General features: G+C 36.7%; 1 protein-coding gene across 5 annotated transcripts in view; it reads left to right on the top strand.

Annotated features, from left to right (window-relative positions):
- Nucleotides 1-164: 164 nt before the first annotated feature.
- The window catches only part of LOC139138232 (palmitoyltransferase ZDHHC21-like), a 34,019-nt gene continuing 22,969 nt past the window's right edge, over nt 165-11,214 (top strand). The window contains exons 1-2 of one of the 5 annotated variants that reach the window (XM_070706518.1): nt 165-268; nt 9,261-9,688. In XM_070706518.1, coding sequence (XP_070562619.1) covers nt 9,448-9,688 — 241 coding nt within the window. In that variant the 5' untranslated portion in view covers nt 165-268; nt 9,261-9,447. Of the gene's footprint in view, nt 486-3,385; nt 3,512-9,260; nt 9,689-11,214 lie in introns of those variants that run through there. The other 4 variants (XM_070706520.1, XM_070706519.1, XM_070706522.1 and 1 more) reach the window with 4 other exon arrangements.

Here is an 11,214-nt window from a genome sequence, read left to right as displayed (position 1 = left end):
ACCTCTCTAAACGCTTACTTGTTCCCAAATATTGATGTAATCAAAATTGCAAGGGCAGATCCACAGGCGCGCAACATATAGCTTCACGGGGTCACAGCGCCATTTTGAAAATCCGTCTGGCAGCTGAGCGCTGAGCGTGATTGGTTCATGTAAATTGACCTCTACGTTTGACCTGCATAACCGAGATGCACCTCAATGTGTAACCTTTGACACACCTGTGGCATGCTTTCCCCCGTCCAGTCACCGAGGTCGCTGTGAATCAGAACAGGTACGTTCATCGCTTGGAATTCGTTATTGTAGCGTTTGTCCTCCTATCAACATTCGTCAGCGTGAAAAACCGACTGTCTGCAAGACTAAATTGTGTAAGGACAATGTATTCGGTCGATCCGTGGAGGTAGGAAGGAAGGTCTTTCTGCCTCCGTCGTCGATCCATGGAGGAGCTGTACCTCCACGATGGATCATAATAGCGTATCTGCCACAAAAATGTACGTACGTGGCGCTCACTCAACGGTGCAGTCTCTGTAGAGTTTTAACATGGTACACCCACAATACAACACTAACATATCGAGGTAGTATTCTAAAAAGTCACAATTGATCGCATCATTTAGGGGCAGTGCACTGTCCGAGTATTGTAGACAATATAGTGTTTGCCATGGAGACTTGAGCAGTTGAGCTGTGGTTGCTAACTCCTCGTCAACTGCATTCGTGTGCATGACCTGTGCTGTGATGGAGAGACGAGTAGGAGTACTCGTTTTGATGAAAGGGACATAAGCTGTAACTTGTGGCAAGTTTTACAGTATTCTGCTTCTGTATGTCAACTACTACTAGTACCTTGTTTGCTGCAGTTTCGTAGCCCCGCAACTCCCCATGAAACTTTGCGGGGCTTTAAACTGCAGCAACTACTTTGTCTGACTCTAATCCGTTTGTTCATGCTGAAATTTTGAGTATTCTTTTTGTCAACACAGCTTGTATGTGTGTAGTGATCATTGTTTATTGTTTACAAATGAATTTTAGTCCGGACTTGAATACAATTTTCAACAATAACAATGTAGTTTTATACTCATAAAGGTTGTGTTGATATGCTAAATACTTGACTTTAAATTACAGTTTAGGGATTCAATGCAGAAAGTGTAGGGAAACCACAAAACAAAAGTGCTGAAAAAATAGCCAAAAGATATAGCTTATGGAGCTTGAAGTTATCGTCCCCTTCAGTTCTCAGTGTAAGGCAGCATATATAGACTAGTAATTCATAACAATCATGACGATTTCGAGCAGGAATACAGACCGAGATATCCCATTTTGTCAATCATCCTACTACATCCTAGTGTTTATATTTCACCTTACTTTGGCCCCTCCTTTGGGATCATGACCTAAGCGTGTGACTTAGTTACTGTAGACCTGTGATGAGACAGTCAATTATTAATAGGTAGCTGTTTAGTATTATAAGAGGATATCTGTCCTGGCAAGCCAGATTGGGAGTGCAGGTACTATTTGTTATAATCACAGCTACTTTTAAGAGTGTACTACAAAGTGTGATCTGGGAAGAAAGTTAAAAATTACAGACTTTCGAATTTAGGGTAGGATGTTGTAATAGTATGTCTATTGCAAATGATAAATTGTGCTGAAAATATTAACATTTTATCTGTTGAGCGGGCCATTACATGTACATCTAGGTGTGGCTACTGTCAGTGTTTGCCTTTATTGTGGTCAGGTGATATTATAATACTCATCTCATCATTAAACATTAACACGTGATAGCAAGGGCAAGGTCACTGATTTGATACCCATCCAAGGGCTGTTGCTTATGACGTAAATATTGATGATCAATATCAATGTCATGAGCATGAACCCAAGGGCAGGCAACAAATTGTGATCTTGCCCATGCTATCATGTGTTACTGTATTATTTTTACTTCACCTAACAAAACTCCTGTTTCAGAACTAATCTTAGTGCTAGGAACATTTGTTCATTCTTTCTCCCCCTTGTGGTGAAATGCTGGCCATAGAACAAATTATGAAGGCAATGCTGCTTTTTCATTGTTGGAGCTAAAAAACTAGCAGTCTTAATGCAGCAGTCAATGTTAAGCCCCACCCTTCCCACCTTGGGCATAGTGTGGGATTGGAAATTAGCCTTAAATTTGTCAAATGCCCCACCCCCTAGGGCAAGACAATCTGGAAAATCCCCACCTAAAACAAATCTCCCACCTGAATGGGTTGGGCATTCTTAAATTCTGCTCTTGTCCACGAAAGTGACTAGGGGGATCAATATAAGGCAATTGCCCCACCCCCTCTGGCATACACGGTCTAATCCCCCACATTTGTCACGTATTGCCTGAGGTGGAGTCCGTCGGGGAATATGTTGACTGCTGCATAATATTGACTGTCCAGTGATGGAGAGACATTTGCTTTCTTCACCAGCGTTGGCCATTTGTCTTTTTGAATTGTCACATACAAATCAGAAAAGTACGGTGCTAAGAAGAAAGGAAGGCGTTGAAAGTTCTTTACCTTTTATGTACAATGAAATATATCGTACTTCAAACTCTTAATAATTATTATTGAATATTTCATAAATACAGAGTATAAAGTAGTATAAGGAATTAAAAAATCTACAGTCCAGATCAAATTCATTTGTCAACACTGCAAATTGTACACAATGTGTTTGTTTGTGCAAAGGTCATACTTTATTATTGTTATATACTTCACAGTAGGGAGAAGAAGCAGATAATATTGCTTGCCTTCTTCTAGGACAAAAATGATGAAAATATTACTGGTATCAAATGAAATAGCTATTGTCCCTGTGAGTGACCGGTGTCTGATATGATGATGATGTCAAAGAGAGAGCATTTAATTACACAGATATTGAAAGCAACACCAACTGTAATTGTTCAGATGTCTGGCAGTACATACCAGTGCCTCTCTCTGTGTGTGAAATTCATTTCATAGTTATTATGGGGAGAGAACTTTTGGATTGTAACTTTTAGGTGTCTTGTATTGTGATCAAGGATTCAAATAAGATTACGCATGCTTCCTTGCAAAAGTTAACATTGTAACTGCCCACAAAAGAAATTCTGAAATTCTGAAGTAATTTCATTTCCCACACTGAGACCATTTTATAGCCAGTGAAACCTGTTTATATTCATATTACAGTATTCTAATCAATCATATTGTCACTGTTTGTGTCAGTTTCTCTATTGTCTTGGCATTTTCAAGCAATCAATCCAATTAGGAACTAACTCTGCAGTCTCTTTATCACTTTGCAAATTGCTGTCATGGTCTATGACTATGAACAAAGGCAGACAATAAGTATGTCACACCGCCTCTTCTAAAGAAACGGACACAGTCACTGAACGGAACGTATAAGTTAGCTCTTTCATCTCCTCCCAGATGGACACAGACTTACTGATGTTGTACACAGAAGGCATACTAGGCAGAAAGTAACATAACTCAATACACTGGTCTTTCCTAAATCAAATGTAACTGCAGTGTACTTCAGACATTTGTACATATGTATGGTAAGAAACATTTACATCATCATCATTTGGATTTATGTCATGCAACATGGTGAACTTTAATTTTCAATTTTTCCTTGAAACAATTGGAAAGAGCTAGTACAGTGTGGTGTTCATCAGTGGTAAAAATAATACCTAGTTTGGTTATGTACATTTGCCCATGGTATAATGTGTAGTCTAACAATTTGCCTTTCAAGGTTCATCAATTTGCTGTCAAAAAGGATTCAACATTTCAACCTTAAAAAAACCAGCAAAGCTTAAAATGCCATATAATTTGTTTTATCCTTTGAAAAATTCCTTTAGAAATGGGTGCTCTATCCCAGGGATCTAGTCTGTAATAGGCTTATGGGTGTGTCGTAGCCTTCAATTGTAATTAGTCCGTGGGCTGGAGGGGCCCACCGTGCACCCCCCCCATAAACCTACTACATGGGTATTTTTTTGTTCTTTGGGATCTGCTGAACTAGAAAAAAGATGTTAACATTGGATATTTTGGGATGCACTACCTGTCTGCACTGGTTTTTGATTTGTATGTACCGCAAAAAATTGCGAAAAATGGGTAGGGGTAAGGGGTACTATATCCTCCCCTTAATTGAGTAAACTAGCATGAAATAGCACAAACCTTACATTTTTGGAAAGCTCAGATACTGCTCTTTCTGATGAATACCGAATTTAGCAAAATTGAATTTTGCCTTTCAAGGTTCATCAAATTCAATCAAATGTTTGGTCCTATTTCATGAAAACTATAGAAGATATTGTATATTACAATATGTCATTTTAAAGCCAAATAAATTGTCTTTCCAATGACAGCCCATAAGCTAGGCTATGGTAAAAAGTAAGGTCAGCAGATGACTTACAAGACGACACATTTAACAAAAACATATGCGAGTCGGTAATACTCTGACTTCACGGTACCCTTCAAAACATGCAAGTAACAGTCATTCAATCCCAATATTTTGTCTGTTAAAAGTCTAACTCATATTTTTGACGTGTCCCTGTACCAAATGAAATATATTTTATACAAAGCATCCCTTTTGTAAAGTGTCTAGGAAAATAATTGGTAGAATTTGAGATTAGTTTTGACTGTAACTTGCGACATAAAACTTTGGGGTATGGGGTAAGTTTTGGTCTCATTTCATTAAAACTATAGAAGATATTGCATATTGCAATATATCATTTTAAAGAAAAGCAAATCAACTTTCTAATGATACCACATAAGCCTCGTTTTGTTCAAAATAAGCTCAGCAGAAGACTTACAAGAAGACAGGTTTAACAAAAACGAATGTGATTCAGTAATACTGTGATTTTGCGGGACCCTTCAAAATATGACTGTTACAGCTACAGGATCCCAATATTTTTTCTGTCAAAAGTTTATTTCAGGTTTCTAACATGTACCTGTAGCAAATAACGCAAATTTAATACACAGCATTGCCCTTTGTATTATGTCTAGGTAAATAATTGGTAGAATTTAGATTAGTTTTGACAGTAATTTGCGACATAAACTTTGGGGTATGGGGTAAATTATGGCCTTATTTCATGAAAACTATAGAAGATATTGCATATTACTATATACCATTTTCAAAAAGAATAAATCACCTTTCTAATGATACCCCATAAGCCAGGTCATGTTAAACAATAAGCTCAGCAGATGACGTACATGAAGACAGGTTTGACAAAAATCCATGTGGGTCACAAAATCGTGATTTTGCGGTACCCTTCAAAACATGACTGTGACAGCTATTCAGTCTCTATATGTTGTCTGTTAAAATCCTATTTCTTATTCTATGGATCCCAAGGCTTCTGAAAAATACAGGTTTGTTATCCTGTGGGGTTGGGGGGAAGGTGCACGTAGACACCCCCTCTAGCCCACGGCCTAATAGATTGTTAGTAATGCTTGCTGTATAAGTAAGACAAGGAGGCATAGACAATTTTCCAAATACGTCTTATCAAAATTATTTTACAAAAATTTTAAAAAGTAAATTATAAAAATAGACAGTCATCAACAATCTATTTACTTACAGGAGAAAATGGCAATATGACTATGTGTGCGCGTTTTAAAGTCTTCTTTTTAAGGCTGTGCATTAGTTCATTGCATAACAATAAATTGCCCATTCACGATATACCAATGTAGCAAAACTTGCAATTTTAGTATGTAGAGACAATAATTCATTGTAAATACCCAATTTTGACATTTATTTTCTTCTTCAGCACATTGCAATCAGTAAATAACATCCATAAATCTGTTTGATTTGCTTCATTGGGAGGAAACAATAGTTATCGTATTTTCTTCCGGTTAAAATACTGAATATAGAAAAAATCGATTTAAAGTTATCCAATTCTATGACGTCATATTTTTTTACTAAAACCTTATGCATTTTTGAAAGACCAGTATCTCAGCTTTCTAAAACTATAAGGTATATGGCATTTCAAGCCAGTTTACTTCATCAAGGAAAGAATGTTGTACCCCTAACCCTAGCTTTTGCACATCCCATACAGATACACGCAATTCAAAATTGACTCCAGAGAAGTAGTGTAGAGTTAAATATCTGATGTTAACACTTTTTTTCTTGTTTAATATGTTGGAATAAATAATTTAAACACAAAAAGTTGTGAAAATTTTGCTTAATAAAAAGTAAATCACAATTGTTACATGGTATTTTGGGTAAAAAATTTCAAAATTGTCAAAAAAATTCATTTTAAAGTCGTCCTATTCTATGTACACAAATTAATTTTGCTAAAGTTGGTATTCATCAGAAAGAGCAGTATCTGAGCTTTCCAAAAATGTAAGGTTTGTGCTATTTCATGCTGGTTTACTCAATTTAGGGGAGGATATAGTACCCCCTACCCCTACCTATTTTTCGCCATTTTTTGCGGTACATACAAATCAAAAACCAGTGCAGACAGGTAGTGCATCCCAAAATATCCAATGTTAACATCTTTTTTCTAGTTCAGCAGATCCCAAAGAACAAAAAAATACCCATGTAGTAGGTTTATGGGGGGGGGGGGGGGTGCACGGTGGACCCCTCCAGCCCACGGACTAAATCTAGTAGGTAAATTTCCTGTCAAGACAATCTGATGCCTGACACAGGCCTTTAAATCCCGGATCGAAAAGGCCCAGGATCAAGATTAAGTATGGTGTGAAGAAGATTATAAAGGGTTTCTGTCTTTTATTCTCCTTTGAAATTGCAATCATTATATAAATATGTTGCTAGATTTTTGGACAAAATTTTTGATTTTACTGACATGACCCAGCAATGACAGTGTACACCACAGCAGTGTGTATTAATTATAAGTCTTCTTGACATCTTGATTTTTGACCAACTTTGAACATTTTCACCTCAAAGGTGTTGGCCAGTGTTTCTCTTGTCCATATGCTTCCATTGTAATCTCACATTCCAAAAGAAAATAGTTTCGTATTTTAAGCACATCTAGTTTTATTAATCAGCAGTAAGGATGGCTTGTGTTTCTATTTTCATGGTATAAATGGCAACCTACATGTTCTGGCATTCCTGTGCCGGCAGAGAATGAGGCATTGGTAAAATATTATGCTGTCATCTTTAGGATACTTGTAGACTTAACCCCATGACTACCTTGAATGCCAGAAGTTGCCAGTGACACATTGAATTATTACATATTACCTAGGACAGGGTTTCATGACAAATTATGCAAGTATATATTATACAGACCGTTTCAATTTCTCAGGGTACTTTTTATCACTCATTATGTGTGATAGGAAGCTTTTATTCAAAACTGGACCGGAGAAAGTCACAGTCAGGACTAGCAATGAATATCACATCAGCTTCTACTAGTCTATGAAACCAGACAGTTTAATGGATAAAATCATCAGGCTAAATCTATTGAGCAAGCAGTTTTTCAGGCAAAAATGAAATAAGCCAATAATCCAGACCAAAGTCAATCAGATATTAATGTTGTCAAGATTTTGGTACTATTTGCCATGACCTGTAATATATCTGGAGTCTACCAGTTGTTGAGTCTCCAGTTCACAAACACTTTGCATACTGATATTTCTTTCTTCAAGCCAGGAGGGACTTTTTTCAAGCATAAGGTTATTAGGGTAGCGTTTTCTCGCTTCCAGCAACATTTGGTTTATGTGAATGAGTGTGGTTCATTTGTCATTCCTGTGTTTCTATGTTGGTGTATATTTGGAAATACCTTTGAAAGACACATGTATTAAGTTGTAACCATGTGTTACCAACAGAAAGGTCTATCACGGAGCCAAGAGCCATTCATCATGTATGCACCAGCAGTTCCACCCACCCTGTGCTTTTTCCTATGTATAATCATTGAGCATGATAGCTTGTGTAATGTTCAGTCTGGTCAGTGCAGGGTATACTGTTTCAATGAGCAAATTGAATTTTACCCTGTACTTACAATAATTTTGCAAAATATTGCTGCATGCTATGTACATGCTACATCAATCATTCTGGGACTATCTGTGATGTCGAATTCTTGTGTACCTAAAAAAGCACAAAAATATCATACAAATTATATCATTTTATAAATTATATAATTAAACAATTATATTATACAAAAGCTGCCTCTACTCTGGCTCGTTTTATAATGCCTCCTGAGAAAAATCCATAATCTCTGGATCTTCAATGATGTTGTGTTTTTGATCTGGTTTATGTCATCTGCGTGGTCTTGTCTCACTTCAATGATTTGTAAGATAAATAGCATGGTAATAAATACCATAAGTCTGGTTTCTGGAAAATAATTGCTTCCATTTCGGGGATTGTAATATCTCTGTACTCTTTTTCTTGTTCTTCTTTCCAATTACTCGTAAGAGTGCCCCCTCTGAGACGGTGTATGGTCCTGTATGTGGACATATTTGGAAACAGTTTGTGCATTTTTTGTGCATTTTCTGGAAAATTTTGAAATTCTTCAAAGTGAGTTACATCAAAGTGATTTTCATGAACAATAACCTGAGAAAGTTCAAAATCTATTGTACATGTATTAGTTGTTGCCTTTTCTTGACAACATTTTAATGAACAGAATGAAGGAAAATGGTGAAAATTTCAGCTCGTATTTTACATATTGTTCTTGTAATGAAAGCATGTACAAAATACTGTGTGATACGGTTCATGGTATACCAGTGTCTCTTTACACACCCTTGTGGAAGGATACTCCCCCTTTGCATGAACGATGCATTGAAAAACAATATTAATCATAGTAAACGATGATGTTCTGTGATCTTTTGCTTTGTGATCATTGAAAAATATGTGCAATGCAGGAGAATTGTGCATCAGGATGTATCGCAACTTTTACATTTGGAACAACTTGACTGTATATTCACGGAAAGAGATCATATTCTCTGTATAATTGAAAGTTAATATATTTATAACTGATTTAGCAGATGATACTTGCCTCCCTTTCACCTATCCTACTCTGAACTTTTTATTAACCCTATTGTTTGCACCATGTTGTTGGACCTTTGTATGAGGAAATGGGGATAAAATTGAGGCCTTTTTACAATGCAAACTAGTATAAAGAAAGACTGTCATGTCTAGCTGGTAAATCTGATCACAAAACTCCACGTGAAGTAACTTTCCTTCTGGTCGTTTTAAGACAAAATTGCTGGATGTGTGTATTTCATGATAAGTAAGAAGGAAAAAGACATTTGCTCATATAGACTGTATTGTAACTTTTAAGATTTGTCGAAACAGAATCATTTTCTTGTTTTTTAACACGGCAACTCCTCGTGTGCATGATGTAATAAGTTTGTATTTCTTTTCAGGTACTTCATTGAGCAAGGTTCCAAGCAGAGGTCCACCATTCCAACAACACCAGACTTTTAGGCACATTACCTATGCAAATGAAGAGTGACCTTTGACCTGTGCTTACAGGTGTCACATCACTGACATTCAGTGGGACAAATATACACGCAACTTGTCTTTCACCTCTAGCTGACGTTGCCAAGCAACATGAATATACAAAGCTATCCTACAAATCAAGTGTCATCATTTCTTTTGGCGTCTCAAAAATCAGTTCCAAACATCATCAAGTTGCCATGTGGATTGAGCTTTGTACGAGACCCGGAAATGACTGGATACTATTGCCTTGGATTCATTGTGTTCGGACTAAGCTATGGACTTTTTATCGTTCCACACCTGGTTGTGCTTCCCATGTATCAACAAGGCCAGATTGGCACCCTGGCAGTAATAGGTAAGATCCAGCAAACTGCCCGTGTCAGACTCTGTCATTGTCATCAGTATCAGCAAATGTCACATCTGTAGACTCTCCATTACTTGATTAATTCACAGAAATTCTGCTCGGATGAAAACAAAATCAGCAAGATGCTTAGTGTGATTATAAGTTTGTGACAATCTACACCTTTGGTCAAGATCGAGATACATATGGTACCAGGTACCATATGGTACCATTTCATTCAGTGTCCCTGTACTCGTGCAGACACCCACTGACCACAGGTACTGCAATGCAACCTTGACCATGGGTACAGATAATTGCATGCTATTTAAGTACTCTACTGATTTGTTGACCATTGCTCACAATTATGGGACTATAAGTGGTATGTACTGTACTATGTAGGTTGTCCCAGATAGCCCCATCGATATCTGAGACAAGATCACCAATAGCACATATCAACATTGTGAGCAATAGCATTGTTTAGTGTATACCTAGAAATCAATGTGACTATGGCATCATTCGCAGATGTCTACAAGTACATCTACAACAATGTTATTATCAAACTGATACACTGAACATGTAACCTTTCAGTTTTGCGTAATCCCTGTCAATCATTATGGGAATGACAGTGCAAATGACAGTGCGTTAATTTCCAAATGAAGAAAAAACGATGACAGTCCCACATGTACCTCGCAAAACATTATTAAAAACAAGATTTTTGACCAACAGTCACTTTTTCATCAGTATGCACTTGCCACCATAGGGCACATATAGACACACCAATATTTGCAAAAACAGTTAAAATTGCCAAAAGTCATGAGTTTTTTTGCTCACGTGTTGACACACGTGGGCATATGTCGCAGCGATGTCTGTCTGTCTGTGTGTCTGTCTGTCTGTCTGTCTGTGTATTCAATATCTCAAAAATGGCTCATCAGATCAAAATCAAATCTGGTACATAAATTAAGTTTGCAAATGGCAAGAACTGATTAGTTTTTGGTGGGTGTGGCTTGCTTACTTTTTGCTCATTTGCATAATTAATATTTTAGAAAAAACTGATATATATTGATAACGACCGCACACAATTTGATGAGATTCACTACAAATGTTGATCACACCAAGATATATCAGCTTTGAAAGATATTAAGGGGGACTTGAAAGATAATTACTAATTTGCATGTTTACTGAAATTTCCTAATTAGGAGTATATATCTGAATTTACCCTATCAAAGTTGACGAAACTTTGTATGCATATTGAAGATACTATGATTTAACTTTATTGAAAGTCATTAAGCATTTTACTACATCCAAATGCCAATTTGCATATTTAATGAATTTTTGAAATTAAGGATATATATTTGAAGTTACATGACCAAAATTGATGAAACTTGCTATGTGCATTTAAGATACTATGATAGAACATTATTAAATGTAATTCAGCATTTTTACATCAGCCAATTCCTAATTTGCATATTTTATGAACTTTCCTAATTAGGGGTATTTATCTGATTTGACGAGACCAAAGTTGATGAAACTGGCTATGCACA

The sequence above is a fragment of the Ptychodera flava genome, chromosome 8 (assembly GCF_041260155.1).
Source record: "Ptychodera flava strain L36383 chromosome 8, AS_Pfla_20210202, whole genome shotgun sequence".
NCBI classification, from domain to species: domain Eukaryota; kingdom Metazoa; phylum Hemichordata; class Enteropneusta; family Ptychoderidae; genus Ptychodera; species Ptychodera flava.
The sequence above is the reverse complement of the archived record's forward strand: the minus strand, read 5'-3'. Positions and strand labels throughout refer to the sequence as shown.